The sequence below is a fragment of the Urocitellus parryii genome, chromosome 11 (assembly GCF_045843805.1).
Source record: "Urocitellus parryii isolate mUroPar1 chromosome 11, mUroPar1.hap1, whole genome shotgun sequence".
Classification (NCBI taxonomy): domain Eukaryota; kingdom Metazoa; phylum Chordata; class Mammalia; order Rodentia; family Sciuridae; genus Urocitellus; species Urocitellus parryii.
Genome location: NC_135541.1, coordinates 14,379,262 through 14,400,269, shown reverse-complemented (window position 1 = coordinate 14,400,269; position 21,008 = coordinate 14,379,262). Strand labels below are relative to the sequence as shown.

The 21,008-nt window shown below is 45.1% G+C and overlaps 1 protein-coding gene across 1 annotated transcript; it reads right to left on the bottom strand.

Moving 5' to 3' along the window:
• Positions 1–1,876: 1,876 nt before the first annotated feature.
• Eloa (elongin A) lies at positions 1,877–19,768 on the bottom strand. The gene is made up of 11 exons (XM_026403576.2): positions 19,621–19,768; positions 13,711–13,767; positions 12,255–12,361; positions 9,931–11,125; positions 9,495–9,609; positions 7,886–8,041; positions 7,689–7,786; positions 6,723–6,903; positions 6,429–6,540; positions 5,719–5,891; positions 1,877–4,260 (listed from the first exon to the last, which is right to left on the bottom strand). Exons 1-11 carry the CDS (start codon positions 19,693–19,695, stop codon positions 4,199–4,201), a joined length of 2,331 nt encoding a protein of 776 aa, XP_026259361.2. The 5' UTR covers positions 19,696–19,768; the 3' UTR covers positions 1,877–4,198.
• Between the last annotated feature and the right edge of the window lie 1,240 nt (positions 19,769–21,008).

Sequence of the window (21,008 nt, the reverse complement as noted above, 5' to 3'; positions counted from 1 at the left end):
TTAAGTTGTATTTTTTTTAAAAAATCGTCTATTTCATACAGATTTTTTTGATATATTTGTATTCTGATATAAAACCCTCTACCAGTAGAAAATAACTCTTTCCCTTCATTCTCCATTTTAAATTCATTCAGCTCCTCTTCTCTCAGGGAGCTCTAATAAGAATTCCTTTGGTGTCATTGTTATGTTATAGATGAGGAAACTGAGGTCAGTGGGTGGTAGAGTCAGGATTTGAGCCTGGGTCTGACTCATTTCCCAGGTTTACATGGGTTTTCCCACCATGCTTTAGTCCCAACCACACAGCTTATCAGGCTCACTTGAGGAAGACTACAAAACAAAATGTATTTCCAGATCCTACCTCTGACCAAGTCAACTAAATTTCTTCAGTGGTGCCCAGAAAATTCTATTTTAACCAATTATTTGTGCAACTATTTGATAACTATCTCCACTATTAGATGAAAGCTTCATGAGGGCAAGGGCTAGGTCTTACCCAGCAACAGAGAGAGGCCACCCAAGTGTGCGACTACATGTGCCAATTTCCTGTCACTGACCCAAGTAGCAAGAGCTATTTGTGGAATTCTCTGGAGCAGATCTCAAATTTCTAAGAACAAAAGAAGCGAAAAGAAAAAAATACATTAATCTTCCAAGAACAATACTTTTGTTTCAAGAGTCTTGCTATGTTGCCCAGGGGGCCTTGAATTCCTAGGCTCAAGGGATCCTCCTGCTGGGCCTCCTGAATGCTGGGACTGCAGGTGTGCTCCCGCAGTTCTCAAACTTGTTTCTATCTTAAGAACTGCCCAGTGTCTTAGTTTGGGCTGCTGTACCAAATTACCATGAGCTAGGTGGCTTAACATTCACTCTCTCAGTTCCAGAGGCTCAAGTCCAAGATCAAGGCACTGCAGATCCTGCCCCTGATGGCTCTCTTCTTGTGCCTTCACATGGGAGAGAGCAGAGTGACCCAAAGCTCCCACTTCTTCTCTCATAGGCAGGAGAATCCGGTTCATTAAGCCTCTGCCTGCTGCAGTCTGGCTGGGCACAAATCACAAGCCACTGATGCAGGAACAAACTTTATTTCTGAACTCCACCAGCACACTCCACACACGCTCCCCGGGAACTATCCCGAACCCCACGCGGCTTGTCCAGGAACCAGCAGCTGGAAATATCCTCTGGAAATCCCTCCTCCTGCACTTCCCCAACCAATGGGAACTCTCCGGGAATCCCCACGAGAACTCCAAAGTAGGGCTGAGGCCTCCCCTGTCAACCAATACTATTGGCAAAATGCCAGGGGCCATTCCGACTCTCAGCACTGCCCAATGACCTAATTACCTCCAAAGGCCCCACCTTCTCATTGTCCACTAGGGCTTAGGATTTCAAAGTAGGAACTGAGGCTGTCTGGATACAAGACTGGATGGGGTCTGGCACCTGGTAGGAGCATAATCAGTAAGGTCAAGCCTCCCAAGTAACTGGGATCACAGGCAGGTGGCTTAGAGTAACATTCTTTAAGACATCAATGGAGGACCGAGAAGACCTACCTGAGCCCCACACCCTCCAGGGAGAGACAGGAAGCCAGAGCGCACAAGCCTTGCAAGTCAAGAGAATCTGGGTTCCCAATCCTTCATTTAGCCACCAGGAGCTCAGCATTTGGCTGTGTTCTCTCACCTCAAGTCACGGGTCGGGTGGATCGACTGCACAGCTGCAGGCTTCTAAGCACAACAAGGGTTGGTGCCTGTCCCCGGGAGGGTTCTTCACTCCTGAAACTCCCTCCCTGGTCCTGCGGCACTACCAACAGCAACCCCTGCCCCCACGAAGGCCTCCGCCTCAGCTCAGTAGGCAGACATCTTGACTTCATTCCATGACACAAGAGCAAAAACGCAGGAGGCAGAATTTTTTTGTTTTTTATTTAGACGTGGGATTTTCCTTTTTGTATAACTTATCTAATTAAAATATTCATCTTGGTAGTTACCACAAAAAAGTAACATAGAAAATTGTATTTACATTTTGGGACCAAAATACAAATGAAGAGCAGGATTACACCTTGCTCCTTCCCCTCCCACTTCCAAGAAAGAAAAAGCCTCAGAGACCCTGCTCATCACACCAGGGATCACAAAGGACTAATCTGTTATCTGGTGATTCATGTGTAGTGTAGAACAGAAAAAAAATTGCACAAGTTTTCACAAATGAGACCAAAGGTTCAACGTCATTTTGCGTCTGCTCTGCAGCCATTTTGGTAAGCTGGGTGAGGGGGTCATCTAGAAGTTCAGTGTGTCCTCTTCTCACCAAGTCACATCCCTGATGCAGACACTCAGAGGGGGACGGAGGAAGACCTGGCTCTACACAAACAAGAAATCTTATGTGCCAGAAGCGGATACTGACATTGGAATGAACAAATTTATGTCCTTTCCTGCCTACAGACTCCTAATGAGAGGAATTCATACTCAATTGAAATATGCAAAACTGGTTCAATGACAAAGACTTGGAGACACCAAAAAAAGAGGTGCACACTTACAGGAAGCTAGCTAGGTAGCAGGTGCCTGGCACCTGATCCAAGTGTTCACTTGGTTTCAGGTAAAAGACTTTCTAATATTAGATTTGGGAATCAGGCTAGAAAATAGGGGTGTACTGGTAAAAATAAGCAATCAAGGGAAAGAAATTTACCCAATTCAGAAATACAGCAAATTAAGACACAGCAATGCACACTGGAGGACGCAGAACTTCTGCTGAGCAGGTTTCCCGCACAGCCCTGGAATCTCCAAGGTAGCCCGATGGGGGTGTCCAGGGGGGTTAAAACAGTGGCCTCTGTATTCTGGGCTTTCAGAGAGCTTGTGGGAGGGACTGATGGCCACGCTCAGCAGGCTGTCACACTAACGACCTACCCGCTCAGTTTGCTTTGCAGGCTTCTTGAATGTGCGCATCTTAAAATTCACATCTATATCCACCTGGGTCAAAACAAGCAATTCCTACTACCCGTAACCTTCAACAGCCAGGAAAGAGCTGACACTGCCCTCCTGGCCCTGATTTTGCTCCTAAGTCAAAAGGTCAGCAAAAGCCTCCCTTCCTGAACATGATGGATGCCCTGAGGCTCCCCACTCCCCAGGCGGTCCCGCCCTCCTGATGTGGAGAACACAACCCAAGAGGTAGAGGGCTGCAGTTCTCTACCAGACGAGCAAATTGTTGTGCTCTTGCAGTTACATGATCTTACTTTCAAAGAAAAAGGAAAAACAAAAGCAACTTTCAACAGAGCATTACAACTTTAAAAACCATTTGCTTCTAGTAGCAATTCACAGGGAACAGGAGATTAAAGTGCTGGCTTACTCCAAAGTTGTATTCTGGCTATAAAGAGCCCTGCCACATCTGTGTTTTATCCCCATGCTGATGGGGAGAAGGCAGAGGAGGAAGAAACCACCTAAAATGGGAATCAAAAAGTGGAATATTAAATTGCCGAGAGTCTGTGCAAATTCCTCTCAAGGTTCCGGTCCTCTAGTGAGCCTAACAGGCAAAACCAACAAAAAGAACTTGCGAAGAGACAGGCGAGGACTGTAGACTTCACAGACAGCCTCCCTTAATAAACACTACCGAGCAGGTGAGAGGATGCGCCTGCACAGGGCTCTGGGCAACGCTGAGGAGGGTCTCGGTGTGAGGAGCCCCCAAACACTGCCATCCCCACAAGGAGGCTCCCCAGGTGATGGTCTGGTCCTGGCTCTCAGTTGCAGTGAGCATCACACATGCTCTGGGGACACCCAGGTCCCTCTGGACCAGAGAGCACTCAGGAGCACTGCCCTGGGACAGGGAATGGCTTCATCTAACTTTAATAAAGGACCTGGAAAATGAAAAGCTAAGTGTGGTAGAGGACAAAACCAAAACCAAAAAACTCTGGGGGGTAATATAAATACAATCTGGGGGCAATATTTATTAATTAAAACTATGTCTTATAGTTTACAAAGATGCTAATTAACAACAAAAGTATAATTGACCTTAAAATCCTCAGTGAGACTGAGGCTTCACATCGTCTTCAGAATTCTGAAGTGTGCTCCAGGCAGGGCACAGGTAGGTGTGCAGGGCAGCACCTGCGACCATGCAGGATTCCAAGGCCAAGAGGCTCCACAAAGTAAGCTTCTGGGCTCCTCTGGAAGTCCCACTCTCCAGCCCCCATTGTCCCTGTATTCTTGCCCCCCAAATTCCATCTCCAAAGTAAGTGCTTGGTTTATCGTCGAGAGAATCTGTTCTTGAAAGCTTTAATTGTCTTGGCCATCATTGGTGCGATTTCTGTTAAGAGAAGTAAGGCAGCAGTTTTAGATGGACAGCAGCTTAGACCATAGCATAGAGTCAAAGCCAAGCCTTACACTACTGGCTGAGCACCAGCAGACAGTGGACAGCAGCAGGAGCTACTTGCTAACAATGCAGTGAAAGCCACAGAACACAGCACACACCTGCTGAGGCCCTCGCAGGAGCATAACATCGCTGTTCCCAGTTCTAACTGCAGTGGCCATGGGTATGTGGTAAGTGGCATAGCTGGAACTCAACCCTTGTCAACTATAAAGGCTGTGCCATAATTCAATTCTGCCTCACAAACATCCAAACAGGAAATGGCACCCCCACCCTCCACTTTGTCCAATACAGCAACAAGTCTAAGGTGAGCTGTGCAAGCATAGCCTCAAGAGGGCCAACCTACCTCTCCACCGTTAAGCTAAGTGTGGCAGACACTTGAGCTAGGACTCCCACCCTCCCATAGGTCCTGTAAGGACTACACAATAGTACCTTTCTCAAGGTAGACACCCCTGAGGATACTGAGGGTAGTCTATGGTAATAGAGAATACACAAAATAGACCCAAACAGATATTAAAAATAATTTGAAAGCTATGATTATAACCTCAGTAAGATTACAGGACTCTACCTGCAATTCCATCAACTTAAAAGGCTGAGGCAGGAGGACTGCAAGTTCAAGACCAACCTCAGCAACTTAGGGAGGTCCTAAGGACTTAGCAAGACCCTATCTCAAAAGAGCTGGGCCAGGCGCAGTGGTGCATGCCTGTAATCCCAGTGACTTGGGAGGCAGAGGCAGGAGGATTGCAAGTTCAAAGCCAGCTTCAGTAATTTAGGAAGGTCCTGAGCAACTTAGGAAGAACTTGTCTCAGAATAAAAAATTTAAAAAGGGCTGGGGATGTGGTTCAGTGGTTGAGTGCTCCTGGATTCAATCTCTGGTACCAAAAAAAGGGCGGGGGGGGGGGCACGCTGGGAATGTGACTGAGTAGTTAAGCAACCCTCGAGTTCAACCCCCAGTACAAAAATATTTTTTAAAATAGAACATAAGTGTTCAAATGAATGTTTAAAATGAGCATTCTTTTTTTTTTTTTTTTTTTTTGGTACCAAGGATTGAATTCAGAGGCACTTAACTGCTGAGGTACATCCCCAGCCCTATTTTGTATTTTATTTAGAGACAGGGTCTCACTGAGTTGCTTAGGGCCTCGCTAAGTTGCTAAGTCTGGCTTTGAATTTGTGATCCTCCTGCCTCAGCCTCCCAAGCTGCTGGGATTACAAGCATGAGCCACCATGCCTGATACTATGATCATTCTCATGGACACAGCAAGTGAAAGGAGGAGGCTGACCGTTATTCTAGCATCTGCAATGCTACATCCAGTACATAAATTCAATACCATGGCAATGAAATTCAAGGAACTTCCCAAACTAGTTTTAGGTATCTGAGCAGGGGCCCAGGTTACTTACTCTTCACAGCCGGTTTCCTAGGATCATAGGAGATGGTACTACTGACCACTGGCACCAAGTGGGCACTGCTGGTGCTGGGGCCGTCATAGGCCGGCTCCTCAGAGATGGGGTTAAAGCTGTTGCTGCTGGCAGGAATGTGGCTGCTTCCTGTGGTATACGGGGCTGGCTTAATCCTGCATCACAGAAGAGAGCTGGTCAGCCACAAGCAGGGAAAATCTGCCCTGCACATGCAGCCTGAAGCTGGCCTGCCACAGGATGACTCGTGTTGTGACTGTGAGCAGGGATGCAGCCTCCTGGGATCTGGTGGTGGATCAGAGACACTGTAGCAGCTACAGAGCAAGTCAACATCTCAGTTTGCCTTCTCTGTTCAGGTGCCAGTTTATGCTCAGATGCTCACGTGGTCTAGAGGAAAGAGTCTAGTCACCCCAGAAATGTATGTTTTTGTTTAAATGGGAAAAAGAGAAAAGTGTAAGGTAGTGTTTGCCACAAGCCAAGCCCCTGGGTGGCAGGAATCACCATGCAGGGCATGCTGCAGTCCAGCACACTGAGGCTCAGGAGAGGTCTGTGCTCAACGGAGGCCTGCCTCAGAACTCACACTACAAAGTGAGTCACTTCCTGCCCTGCAGCTAGCTCCCTCTGAGGGTGGATGACAAGCTTTTGGGGCTCTCTTCCCTGAGCAGGTAAAGAGCAAGCACACGCAGAGATCTTACTTGACTTTCTCAGGGACAGCTGCTCCTCCTGTTCCAAATTTCTCTTGCCTCCGGCGGACATCTCGAGGTGGCTTGGCCACAGAGTTGACAAAGGCCATCTTTGCTCGCCGGCCTATGCAAAAATTTAGAGATTAATATCTGTCTTCCTGAGCAGTGACACTGCTGTTATTTCTGCCCACCTACAAACACAAGAGACGTTTATGGAATGGCCCCACACCAGCCTGGCCCACCAAGACTTCGCTGCTGACCAGAGCCACCCACCTGCCAGCTCCTGCCTCCTCTGCCTTCCCTTACCTTTGGGCTTATTGGCATGTGCAAATTGGATGTTCTTTGTTAGCACTCGTAGCCGCTGCTCTCGGGCATCCTGAAGCCGCAGGTACATCTCCCGCCAGGACTCATACTCTTCTGGTCTTTCTTCTTTAAAGTCTCGGTGACAATGAACTTTCCATAATTGATCTGTGTCTTCAATTAATACCTGCATTCAGGCGAGGATATCGCTTATATAAAAACATTCTTACGTATCTCTTTTACACTTAGGAGTGACCCGTTTCCTAGCAATTTTTTTTTTTTTTGGTTTGCATAGAAGTTTCATATTAAAATACCAAAACTCTAGGGGAAAAAACAAATCACTGAATTAAAAAATAAAAAAAGTTCAGTGTGAGCACTAAGTAGCTCCTGGGTGGTTGTAAGAGACGATAAGACAAAAATTAAGATCATTCTTTTCCTTTAGGAATCAGTAAAGGGTAGAGCTGGGTGAATTAAAATCAGCTACTTCCCTAGCACTACACTGAACTATCATGGCAAGGGGGGTCACCAAAGAGGGATGTCATATTACGAGCTCTCAGAACTAGAGAGAGAGAGAGACTCTGCCATCAGATGAGTGTGTCTGCATTACAGGAGAATTCTGGAAGGTCTGGATACTCAGCCAATTTGTACTTTTTTTTATGTTGATATCACACCTGAGCATCCCTGGGTCCTAGGTGCTCTGCTGCCAGATCCCTCCCTTGCGGACTAGGCAAGCACAAAGGAGGCACCAGAAGTTTTTTCTTGCTCCTTTGAATCCCACCCTGATTCTAGCCCAAAAGGCTACTTAAGAGCAGGTGATAGGAAAATGCTTGTTTAAAGGCCCAGAGGCAAACCAAACATGCCCAGAACAGGGATCGACCACTGGTCTGCCTTCAGCCACGGCAGATCCAGAGACAAAGCTATATCTGGAGACACAAGTCAGAAAGCTGCTCTCTTCACAAGGAGGATACTCACGTGATTGTATTCCTCTATGCGATATAGCTGATCAGGTGTACACCTCTCCAAAACAGGTTCAAGAATAGAAAACGGGACTCTTCCCACTTCAAAGATGGCTGCAAAGAAATCAAAGGTAAGAGTGTTGAATAGCGGCCAAGCTACCCAGTGACAAGGTCCCACTGTAACAATGTGCTCAAGGGAAGCATGTGACTTACAATCGATGTTGTTTTTAAGTACACGGATGCACTGCTGGTACAAGGTCATCATTTTGGGGAGATAGGCACACTTGGAACCGGAATACACCTGCATCTTGGAATTCATTCTGCGTCCAGTGAATCCAGCTTCTTCTTCTTCCTGGGGTGAAGAGAATGCTACAGGGCAAGAAAACCAGAATGGAAATCACAAAGCCACATTGGTCCTTGGCCTCCCCCTTCCCTTTCTCAAGGACAATCAATGACAATTCTTCTGGATTCTGCCAGAGACTGCATTACCATTAAGTCACATCACCAGCCCTTTTTATTTTGAGACAATCTTGCTAAATTGCTAAGGCTGGCCTCAAACTTCTGATCTTCCTGCCTCAGCCTCCCAAGTCACTGGGACTGCAGGTGTGCACCACTGAGCCTGGGTCCATCGCTTGTTTCATTTAGCACATTTGAGGAAATCATTCCATGATGATACATAAAAACTTTGTACATTTTTTACAGTGGTCTAAGAGGACACTTTGTGGACAGGCCATGATATATCTGTTTCTGTTAAGTCTTCTGCTGACAGACACAATGTGGCTTCTTATTCTTTTGCTACCAAAACTCTACAATTTTTTTCTTTAAGCTAAAAATCAGACATACAATATATAGAATGAAAGGCTGCTAACAATAACAGGAGCAAAGATTTCCTGAAGACTTTGTATTGTATGTGAAAAACCTACAGCTAAAGCTTTATTGGCATTACCACTTTTGGGGTAGGGAGGTACTGGGGACTAGACCCAGGGATGCTGTACCACTAACTACATCTCTAGACCCTTTTTATTTTTTATTTTGGGACAGGGTCTCACCAAGTTCCTGAAGCTAGCCTTGAACTTGTGATCCTCCTGAGTCGCTGAGATTACAAGTGTGTGCCACTACATCTAGTGGCATGGCATTACTACTTTTGTTTCCATTTAACAATCCTACCATTATTACTTCTATTTACAGAATGTGAAAATGAGTTCCAAAGAAATTAAGATATTACCCAAGATTATACTACTTGCAAAAAACAGTGTTGAGATTCAACCTAAGCCATCAAACTCCAGAGTACACTCCTAGGAAATGTACTCAAAATCTGATATGATGATAACTGTTACGATGACAGATCATGAATGAATTTGTACATCTTTATCCCAATTAAAAAAAAAAATTCAGGGCTGGGGTTGTGGCTCAGTTGTAGAGCACTTGCCTAGCACATGTGAGACACTGGGTTCGATCCTCAGCACCACATTAATAAAATAAAGTTATAAAAAAAAAAAAAAGAGGGTGGGCTGGGGCTATAGCTCAGTAGCAGAGCACTTGCCTAGCATGAATGAGGCACTGGGTTCGAACCCCAGTACCACATAAAAATAAACAAAGGCAGTCTGTCCATCTACAACTACAAAAAAAAATTAAAAATAAGAGGGGTTGGGATTGTGGCTCAGCGGTAGAGCGCTCGCTTAGCACGTGAGGCCCTGGATTTAATCCTCAGCACCACATATAAATAAATAAAATAAAGGCATTATGTCCAACTACAACTGAAAAAGAAATTTTTTAAGTATCTCACTTATTTGAAAAAAAAAAAAAAGACATAGAAAATTACCTTTTCTCTTTGGCTGGAAAGAGGGCATCAATTCAAGGGAAGGAAGTGGACGGTAATTGCCCTGGATGGTGGGTAAGGGGAGGTCTGGCAATACTGGCAGTGCATCAGTAGGGACCTGCAGAGGAGAAACAGTGAATGGAGAGCCCCTTTCTATGAGCACACCTTTCATACCCACAGTAAATTCCTAGCAGGTCCAGGCCGAAGGGAGGCTTATAGTCATGAACACCACCATCTAAGCCAGGAAATGAATACAGAAGGGTCCATCACGTAGGGACGCCTCCAAAAAGTCTTCTTGGGAATCATCTATCCTTGGGCAAATGAGGCCCAGAGGAAATTAGTGCAAACTGAAATACAACAGGCCAACTGCAAATAAGCCAAGGAGAACAGTAGCAGGTGGGCACCCAGAACCCGCAGGCACTGCAGCCTTGAGGCTTACCTTTCTCAGCCTGGTTGAGTCGGCTCCAGCCAGCTGCAGCTTCTCTGACCTGCTCTCATTCACCTTGGGTAATTTCTGAACTGAGTTTAAGTTTTTACTAGTGCTTTTGGAATCACTTTTTTTAAGTCCTTTGTCTCCAAGTGCCGTGGCTGGAGTTTTCACAATCTTCTTCTTTTTCTTCCGGGGCTGGTCATAGCTGAGGTATGATTCAAATGACATGGTGGGCTGCTCGAATTCATCCTCCACGTCTGCCTCCTCTACCTTAGGGAGTGAGCCCAGTGACTTTCTATCCAAATTAGAAGTCTTTACTTTCCCTTCTTGAGCCTTTATATTGTTAGAAACCTTCTCTTTTGTTCTGGGCAACAGGTCTCCAGCCCCTTTTCCAATGTCTGCACTGTCCACGCGTTGCTTGCTTTTGTCTGATTTGGTTTTTGCAGAGTCCTTGTGCTTTGGCTTTTTAAGGTGGTTGTCTGAAGCAACCTCTGAGGGTGAAAACTTCCTTTTGAGGCTGCTGCCTTCTCTTTCTTTCTCTTTCTTGGCAGCACTAGAAGGTGGTCTCTCCTTGGCACTATCCCCTTGGAGTGGCCTTCGGGTCTCCTCTTTTGAGAGGGATTTGTGTGGCTTCTCTCTGCCCAAAGCAGAGGCCTTGTCATCACCCTTGGCATCTATAGGGCGTTTTTCCTTGTGGCAAGATCTGTGTTCCTTGTTTTGGTTCAAGATCCCCTTTCCCTGGGGTTCTCCCAGGTGACGTTCTTGACTAACTCCCAGTCTGTCCTGAAAGGCATTACTGTGGCCTTTTCCAGGTTTCTGGTGTGAAACAATGGACTCATGGTCCTCCTCTGGTGACCTGTAATGGTCTGTGTACATCTGATGAGGACTCGCACAGGATGGAGGGGACTGGACATGGCCATAGTCAGAAGATTCGGGGTCTGATGAGTATGAAGGTGACACCCTGTGACACCTCTTCCTCTCATCTCTCCTCTCATGACTGTGAGACACTTTGTGAGATTGTTCACATTCTGAGAGTTTTCTGTGTTTCTTCTGTCTGTGCTCGGGACTATAGGATCGGCTGCCCGAGGCCTTGCAGTTTTCTTGGTAATACCCTTCCATCTCCTCCTCCCCCCGCTGAACCGCATCCCGAGGGCGCTTTCGGGAATTGCTTTTCTCAAAGTCCTGTTCATCAGCCTCATTGTTTCTAAAATAAAAGAAAAAGCAGAGATAACTCTCAGTGTAATCCTTGTTCAGGCAATAAGTCACAGGCCCTGAACTCACAAAAGATCAAGGAGATGCACAGTGAGAACACAGTCACAGGAAGAAGGCATGGGGGGTACACGTGAAGATCCTCAACCAAGTTCAAACACTGGGGAAACCCCAAAACATTCAATAAATGGGAATGACAAGGATACAGGGAAGATCAAATGTCTTGTAGACATGAAAATGCTTAAAGTTTTTTTTTTTTTTTTTTTTAACACAGGGACAATTTTAAACTTGTTATGTAAAAAGGAAGCTAAAAAAGCTAAAAATGCCTTTTAAGAAGAGGTTAGCCAGGAATGGTGTTGCACACCTGTAATCCCAATGACTGTTGAGGCAGAAAGAGCATGTTCAAAGCCAGCCTCAGCAACTTAGTGAGGCCCTGTTTCAAAAAATAAAAAGGACTGGGGATGTAGCTCAGCAGAACATATGCTTAGCATGCACAATCCCCTGGGTTCAATATCCAGAATGACAACAACGTTTAGAAAGAAACATACTAAAATGTTATTGTTTACCTTTAAGAAATTTCAATTCTTATCTCTATTTATTTATTTAGGTACTGGGGATTGAACTCAGGGGCACTTAACCACTGAGCAACATCTCCAGCCCTATTTTGTATTTTATTTAGTGTCTCACTGAGTTGCTTAGTGCCTTGCTATTGCTGAGGCTGTCTTTGAACTTGCAATCCTCCGGCCTCAGGCTCCCGAGTCACTGGGGTCACCGGTGTGCACCACCTCGCCTAGCCTTATCTCTATTTTCTAAGAGTCTATAACAATCATGCATTACTTTTATAATTGAGGCAAAAATAGATATTTATTTATTTACTTATGGTACTGGGGATTGAACCCAGGGGTGTTTTAACTGAGCTACATCCCACGCCCTTTTTATTTTTGAAACAGAGTCTCACCAAGTTGCTGATGGTGGCCTAAAAACTTGTGATCTTCCTGCCTCAGTCTCCTGAGTAGCTGGGACCACAGGCACACACCACCATGTCTGGCCAAAATATGCATTTTAAATAAGAAGATGGAAAAGGAATAAAAATAAATACCACAGTGCTGAATAAATGTTCTCACCGTTCTACAGGAACCAGCTTCTTCCACTGGGCCACTAGGTCCCTGGCAAAGCTTCCGACTTGCTCATGTTTTCGAAAGCTATTTACTGTTTTCCCGACCCCAGTCTCCTACAAATTTAACAAAATAATTGACAGAGAGTTAGGGAACCCAGCTCACATTTTTCCTAAAGAAACAGGGCCTCTTGCTTTGAGAAAGTCAACAACTAATACTTCCATCCTAAAACATACTTTGCAAGTCTGAATAACAAATTACTTGGTTGCCTATGTTCAAATTTCTTAAATGACACAAGGTAACAAAGCTTACAAATTCAGAAAAACACTTCCTCAAAATATTTCTGTAACTTTAACAAGAATGATTATAGTAGGTGTTAGACCCTGAGCTCAGGGTTTTGCAAACAGTATTTAAACCAGTCTTCTCTGTAACTTTTTTCCCTCTAATACTGGGGATTAAATCCAGGGAGCTTTACCACTAAGCTACATCCTCAGCCCTTTTTTATTTTTGAGATAGGGCCTTGCCAAGTTGTCAAGTTGGGATCCTCCTGACTCAGCCTCCTGGGTATCTGGGATTGTAGCCATGTATCATTATGCTCAGCTACGATAACTTTTTTTTTTTTTTTGGTACTGGAGTTTAACCCAGAGGCGCTTAACCCCCGAGCCACATCCTGGCCACCTCCCCTTTTTTATATTTCAAAATAGGGTCTCACTAAGTTGCTGAGATCACGGGCATGTGCCACCACACCTGGCCCAGCTATGATAGCTCTTAAGGCAGGAATCAGCCTTATTTTACAGAGACACAGCATAGAGTCACAGAACTTGGATTTGAATCCAGAACCAGTAGATGCCAAAGCCAATGTTCTTTTCATTCATTTTAATTTTGAAATACAAGTCACATAACAGGGCTAGGAGTGTAGCTCAATGGTAGAGTGCTCATCCAGCATGAGGAACACCCTGGATTCATTCCTCAGCACTGGGGGGGGCGGGGCGGGGGGAATCATATAGATTTCACCATTTTAAAGTATATAATTCAGTGATTTCCAGAACACCTCTAATATTATGTAACCTTGAGTACTATCTAATTCCAGAACATTTCCATTACCCTGAAAAGAAGCCTGGTTCCTCCCAATTCCCTCAGCCACTGGCAACACTCATCTACTTTCTGTAGATTTGCCTGTTTTGACATTTCCTATGAACAGAATCATACAATATATAGCCTTTTGTGTCTGGTTTCTTTCACTTTCAAAGCCCATCCTCTAAATCTTCCTCTACACTCTCTTCAGTGGAAAGGGGATGGGGATATAGTTATATAACAAAGTTGGGACTAATGAAGTAGCTCAGTGGTAGAGTGGCTGCCAAGCACATGAGAGGCCCTTAGCTTAATCCCAGCCCCCACCCCCCACACACACAAAAGGGAAAGGAATAAAGAAAGAAATATAGAAAGAAATACAGACAATTCTTACCGCAAGGATATCTACTGTAATAGGCAAGGTGGAGAGTTTCTTCAAATATTTCAAAAGCTGCAGAATGAATGAATAAAGCAAACGTTAATTTCTATAGTCATAAACACTGGAACAGATAGAAATACCTGATGGTTAAATGCTTAGTCAGTACTATGTATTTTATAGTAAAATAAGTATGATTATTATCTGTGTTATGAGAAGAGGCTCAGAAAAATTATGATATGAGCTGGGGGTGTCGCTCAGTGGTACAGCACTTGCCTAACAGGTAAAAGGCCCTGGGTTCATCCCCAACACCACAAAAAAATCAGTGAATAAAAAGAAAAAAATAACACCATCTTATTTATTATTAAATAAATAAAAATAAAACCCTTACCCCAGGATATAAGTGGGGCAGGAATCAGTCTAATCTGTGGCTCTAGATTCTGTGCTTTCAACTTCTATTCTATACCAAAAGGAAGTAAAACATAAAAGATAAAGTAAGACACAGAAGATAATTAAAACCTACTGACTGATAAGTCACCAACAGCTAATTCTGCCTCAATTCTGACAGAGAAAGTGCCAACATTAGGGAAATCACCCATGGATCTGGCACATAGAAAAGTAAGAAGAGGCCTCTATGAGAAAAGAGAACTGTCTCCAGAAGGGCTACTGTGCTGACCAGAAATGGGCAGAAGCCAAGAGCAATTCTGAGCTACAAGAATCAGAGCAATACTGTCAATGATGAACACAAAATGTCAGGGTAAATTAGCAAAGATCTGGGTTTGGCCACATTTCCTTTCTAGAGTCCCTAAAACTAGGCCAAAATCGGTAGGCAGAACTATTAAGACAAAGTTCTGGAGTCAGAGACAAAATTCAGTTTGACTGCCGCCTTCTTGCCAGGTAATCTTGTGCAGGTCAGTAACCTTTCTGAACCTTGCTGCATTCGCAGAACAAGAACTGGATCCCGTCTCTACTTCACAGGCTGTGAGGATTCAAGTGATACAAACCATACAACCATTTAGTCACAGTGTCTTCAACACTACAGAAGTTTAAAACATGCTGACAGCTGACAGTTCTTTAAATGTTCTACCCTTGATCCTCAACCAGATATTGCTCAGCCAATTCCTACTTGCTCTATTTCTATCAAAAGCCATGACTGGCTAAGCCTTTTTCTAGGAAACATTTGTGTGTCCATAAACACACTGACTATACAAGGAGTGCTGCAAGTACAAGCAGTTCAAAAGAGATAACTGTGGTCACCTTTATACTTAAATATTATTAGATAACAATATCTGTTCTTTCTTCACATATAGCCTATTAGCCATGTGGCATACCTGGTATGCCACATGGCTAATAGGCAGAGTAACAGGTGTGTTTTTCTGGTCATTCTCCTTCCACAATTACTTAACATGGTCACTAGGCAGAGCAATTGGATCACAGGTGATAATCATGTTTGACTGGGAACAAGTAGGAGCCAAGTAGTGTATCTAGGGAGCATGAAACACAGTTGAGTAAAAACTATCCTCTACTTCAAATTCCACTTGCACTACCATCCAACTCAGAAAAAGTTCTATTGTGTATTTCTTGACACCCAAGCTATGGGTACAAAGATCAATGCCAATTCCTTTTTTTTATTTAGTTTTGTGGTGGTGGTTCTAGAGTTTTAACACTGGGACACTCCACCACTAAGCGATATCCCCCAGCCTTTTCTAATTTTATTCTGAGACAGGGTCTCCCCAGGTTCCTGAGGCTGGTTTCAAACTTTCAGTTCTCCTGTCTCAATCTCCTGAGTCACTGGTATTAAAGAAGTGCAGATGTATAGTCACAAGTATTACAGATATATCTACTGCAAATTCATTTTCTTTTCTTTTTTCGGCGGGAAGGTACTGGGGATTGAACCCAGATGCTCCTAAACACTGAGCCACAAACCCAGCTCTTTTTAATATTTTATTTAGAGACAGGTCTCACCAAGTTGCTTAGGGCCTTACTAAGTTGCTGAGTTGCTGAACTCATGATCCTCCTGCCACAGCCTCCCTAGCCGCCAGAGCCCTTTTTATTGAGACAGGGTGTCAATAAGTTGCTTAGGGCCTTGTTAAGTTGCTGAGGCTGGTCTCAAACTTGTGACCCTCCTGCGACAGCCTCCCAAATTGCTAGGATTACAAACTTGCACTTGGCCTAATTCCTTTTCTTAAAGGCATATTTAGAATCATGGAAAAGGTTTTAAACAGGCAGTTCTCCCTGTTTTAAATTGTCCAGAAGGGGTAGGTGGGAAACACTTATATATCATCCACTGTCTTGTCAGTGACTATGCTAAGCTCTTCCATGCATTCCCTCCTTTTATTTTCACTATAAAGTGGATATTATTCTCCTTGTTTTACAGATTTTGAAACTGAGGCCAGTGAGATTCAGTAACTTGCCTAACAAGGTGAGAAGCATCCAACATAATTAATGCTGTTCTTAGGAAAAGAAAATAGACTAGTAATTCCTATGCCCCCTCTTAGCATACTTGGAACAATGCAAAGCAGCTTTGTTCTTTGTCAGTACTATGCTGCATGGCAGTTTAGAGTTCACTTGGTAAAGGAGGTCACCAAGGTGGCAAAGAGTCCGAGGACCTCTACAAAGCCAACATAGAAAGACCAGGCAGGAAGTCACTGAGGGTGTGTTATCTCAAAGCCTAGCAATAACTGGAAAAGCAAATGCTGCCTTTCTGCTTAAGTGACTTAAGCTCACAATACTAAAACTCTCAAGATTTAAAAACTGATCTAGCCCATCATAAAAGAAAAAACTTCATAACCTATTTTGAGTAAATTCCAAGAAAGAATAAAGCAATAACAAGACAAGAATATTCTGTGTATCCTCAGAGAGATGGAAACTTGCTGTTATCAAACTAAGGTATGGTCTGTAGAGCTTGTAAGACCTGATAACAATTAAAAATTATCAAACATTTGCACAGTGCATGCTTAGTAATCTCAGCAGTCCCCTGCACACTGCTTCAATCCCAAAGCAAAAAAGTGTCCTTAAAGCTGACCCCCTAGTTTTCCACCTGCCATCAATCTGCATTCCTGATAGTTTTCACATATGTAACACAGGACAAGTAACTTTATCACTCATGGAAATCAATTCCAAATTAATAGTAGGAACAGAATCCAGGTGTATCTGGTCTGCCTGATACTTTCTCTCCCAAAAAGCCTAGATCATAGATGAAATTAAAATGAAAACAGTTACACTTAAACACCAATGTTTAACACCAGAAGATCCATGAGCACAGGTGTAAAATCCACCCTTTGACTAATAATGGCTTGAAAGCAAGATTTGATTACATGTCCAATATTGCTCTATAATCATCCTGCAATTTCAAGAACAACCTGTGGGAGCTTGTTGGGTTAACAGAGGGTTGAGAGGAAGAAGGCCAGTGTGCCAGCTTGCACTTTTCCCTCTGCAGTTAGCTCATTTCTGAATGCCAACTATTATGCCCTTTGCAAAAATGATATTCCAACATTTTCTTATCTTCATAAAGCTCACTTCCCAGAATAAAGCCAAAAATTCAGGGTGGCTTTTTTGTTTGTTTTTTCCTCGGTTGGAGCATGGAACCAAGGCCCTCATGCATGGTGGGTAAGTGCTCTACTACTGAGTTCACCCCTCGACCTAGGGGTTGATTTTTCTATCTGGGAAAGGAAAGCCTAAGTGCTTAAAAACATACAAACAAGCAAAAACCACTAATAGTTCAAGTAAACTTACCTGATATTAGAAAAGCTTATTCCAAATAGAGCATTGTTTTAACCTGATAGAAATAAAGACCAGCCAGGCATGGTGGTACATGCCTGTTATCCCAGTGGCTCAGAAGGATGAGGCAGGAGGATCACCAATTCAAAGCCAGCCTCAGCAACTTAGTGAGGTCCTAAGCAATTAATGAGGCCCTGTCTCAAAATAAAAAGGGCTGGGGCTGTAGCTCCATGGTAAAGTGCTTACCTGGCATGTATGAGGTGCTGGGTTCGATTCTTAGCACTACATATAAATAAATAAAGGCACATTGGCAATTTAAAAAATATTTAAAAAGAGAAAAGAAAAAAGGCTGGAGATGTGGCTCAGTGATTAAACACTCATGGGTTCAAGCCCTGGCACAATACATACATACAGACCAAATACATACATACCAAATGGGGGGAGGTTACGTAATAGTGCCTTAAAATCAGTCACAAATCTTACAGTATTCAGGAAAATGAACTAGTACTCAGAAATAATGACCATTTATTAGATGTCCACAAAGGGATATTGTAAAAAGAAACTTACAAATATGCCTGGCCACTAGGTAATAAAGCATTGATAAAAAATACAACACAACACAATTGAAAGCATTTAAGTTTTCACAGCTTTGTAACTAGCTGGAAAAGTGGTTCTTCAGCTGGGTATGAATGAAGCGAGTTCAAGAGTGGCCTGATAGGGAGAGGCTGTGTGCAGATGGAAACCCTCATGTGGCAGGCTAGGTAACAACAAGAGAAATTGCAAGGGGGGGGGGGGGTCCTGGGAGAAAAATTCTGAAAAACAGTGATTAACATCTACTGAGCACTTTCTTCCAGCTGAGTCTTTTAGTTAGGCAAAGGGCTGGGGATATAGCTCAGTAGGTAGAGTGCTTGCCTTGCATGCACAAGGCCCTGGGTTCATTCCCCAGTACCACAAAAACAAAAAATAAATTAAACCCTAGGCAAAAGTGGGAGAAGACAGGCTCAGCAAAGAATTCCCCCACTGTTCATGGTTGGCAAATGGATCAGAATCCAAATTTCAGCAGCATTTTATCTTCACTACATCTCTCCTTTAATTCCTCTTCTATCAGGACCGGGTCTCATTTCTTAGGAACCACTCACCCGGTCTAGAATGCTGGCAGAGAACATCACACCCTTAAGTGATTTGTTTTATTTTATTTTTGGAACTGGGGATTGAACTACATCCCCAATCAGTCTTTATTTGTTAATTAATTAATTTAGAGACAGAGTCTTGCTAAGTTAGTGAGGGCCTCTGTAAGTTGCGGAGACTGACCTCGAACTTGCGATCCTTCCGCCTCAACCTCCCCAGTCAATGGAATTACAGACGTGCGCCACCGCGCCTGGCTCAACTCTGTATTTCAATGAAAACAATTCTAACACCCACCAGACACTCCTAGAGACATCCGAGACGCCGAGTAACAAAGTCAAGAAGGGAGAAGGGCGTATTTAACTTAACAGTTTCTAAAAGAGGCAACAAAACTAGTTAAGTACAATTAAAAATGGTTGCCCATCGTTTGAAAGCAGTGAGAAACGGTAGGTCTCGCCTTTCTATAAGGCCAGAGGGTAGCTAACCACAACTTCTAGCCGCACCCCCTTCAATTACAACCTAAGTTTCTGGAGTACAGCTAGGTGACAGGAGGCTTATTTTGTTGCTCTGAACGGGATTTACTGAGAAAGCCAAGGGTCCACGCTCTAAGACCAAGCCGAGAAGCGATAAAAACGTCCCGCAGAGGCGCACGACCACACCGAGCCTCGACTCCACGGCGCACCGCCGGCACCTCCTCCGGCTCCCAACCAACACCCAGGACACGCGGAAAGCAGCGCGGACTCGCGGGTGCGGGCACTCGACTCCGCGCCAGCTCCCCCGACAGGAAACAGCTGGCCCGGGACGCCGGGGAGCGGCTCGGAGTCCGCGGGCACACCGCGCCAGCCCCGGATCCCGCCTGCCGCCGGAGCCCGCGGCGCCCGGCCCGACCCAGGACAGGGGAGGCGGGCCGCCGAGGCCCGACCTGCGGGGCCACCGCGTGCCAGGCGCTGCAGCCCGCGGGCCTGGCTCGGGGTCCGAGTCCCGCGGCGCCGGCCGGTGGGGAATCGGCCGCGTCCGGCCCGCGACCGTTAGGGGCCCGCGCCGCGCCCAACGCCCGCCCGCTCCGCGCAGCCCGCCGCTGACCTTCTTGGGGTCCGGGTTCGCAACCAGGCGCGCCTGCAGCTTCTCCACAACTTGGAGCGCCGACTCCGCCGCCATCGCTGTCACTGGCGCGGCCTCCTCGCCGGAACTGGGTTCGCGTTGCGTCCTCGGGCCGCAGCTCCGCCCTCCGTGCAGCCCCGGCGGAGACGGAAGCGCGACTGGCCCCTTCCGGGCCTCGGCGAGGGAGGGGCGGGGGGCGCGGGGCTGGCCGGCTGCAGGCCCCGCCCCCAGGCCCGCCCCGGGCCCCCCGCTCGCCCCGCGGCCGCTCCAGGGAGCGCGCTGCCAGCCGCCGACCTCTGCGCGTCAGGTCCTCCGGGAGCCGAGCCCAAGTCTCGAAGACCTCTCCAGTATATAGTCCAAAAAGGAATGGGCCACAAAGCAAGACCCTGGATTTATAAGTCCTAACCTCCACCCTTCCCCGCCGGGGGCTGCGAGCCACACCCTAATTAACGCCTTGACGGCGGGCCCAGGTCATTGCCTGGCTCTGGGAATCGGGGGTAATAAAAGGAGCGACACGTAGGTTATGCACACTGTGCCAGCAGTTGGACTATCTTAATTTCAGCCTCTCTGCAACTCATTGAAACGAGTTATCCCCGTTTTACACATGAGGAAATGGAGGCCCAGGGAGATGAAAATAACTTGCAAAATGTTCACATAATAGTTAATGAAGACAGAATTTGATTTTAAATAGTCTAGGTCCATCGTGAATCCACACCTATGAATAGGTCAAGGATATGAGGGCCAGAGGGATATGTCAAAACAACTTAGCTCCTTCAGACAATAGTGGTCTGTCCCCCTTCCCTCAACAGTGTCTGGCACAAAGGCAGCAAATAAATACTTAAAAAAAAAATTTAGTTGTAGGTGGACACAATACCTTTATTTTTTATTTATTCATATGTGGTGCTGAGGATGAACCCAGCACCTCACACGCACTAGGCGTGTGCTCTACCGCTGAGCCACAACCCCAGTCCCGAAATAAATACTTCTTGAATGAATGAATGGCTGTTTCCTCTGATGACCTTACTCATCAGCAGTAGATCCTGAATCATTACAACCCAAGACACCTCCCTCCCTGCCACCAACCTTCATCCAAGAAGCACTAAAATCTATTACTTGGTAAAAGTAATTTTATTATAACTATTAAAAAGAAAAACTAAACAGTTGAAACTAACAAAACATCAGCATCAATTAAATCTTACTGGATTAGGTCAGATTACATTAGATTCTAATCAGATCCCCAGGAGCAAATTGACAATGCATATGGGCTGACCTTTCCCCCAAAGCAGAAAAGCCCAAGCATTCTTCCACATTCCAGTTCTGGAAGAAAACAAAAACAATATAAATTGTTTCTTCAAATGAACATTCACTCA

What these genes read in the sequence shown, in the direction of transcription:
- Eloa (XM_026403576.2), bottom strand. Translation starts at nt 19,695, where the DNA reads ATGGCGGCGGAGTCGGCGCTCCAAGTTGTGGAGAAGCTGCAGGCGCGC. An exon ending in ACTCAACCAGGCTGAGAAAG is followed by an intron (nt 9,610 to 9,930) that starts GTAAGCCTCAAG and finishes TCTCCTCTGCAG; the next exon opens with GTCCCTACTGATGCACTGCC. An exon ending in ACATGCCAATAAGCCCAAAG is followed by an intron (nt 6,541 to 6,722) that starts GTAAGGGAAGGC and finishes ATTTTTGCATAG; the next exon opens with GCCGGCGAGCAAAGATGGCC.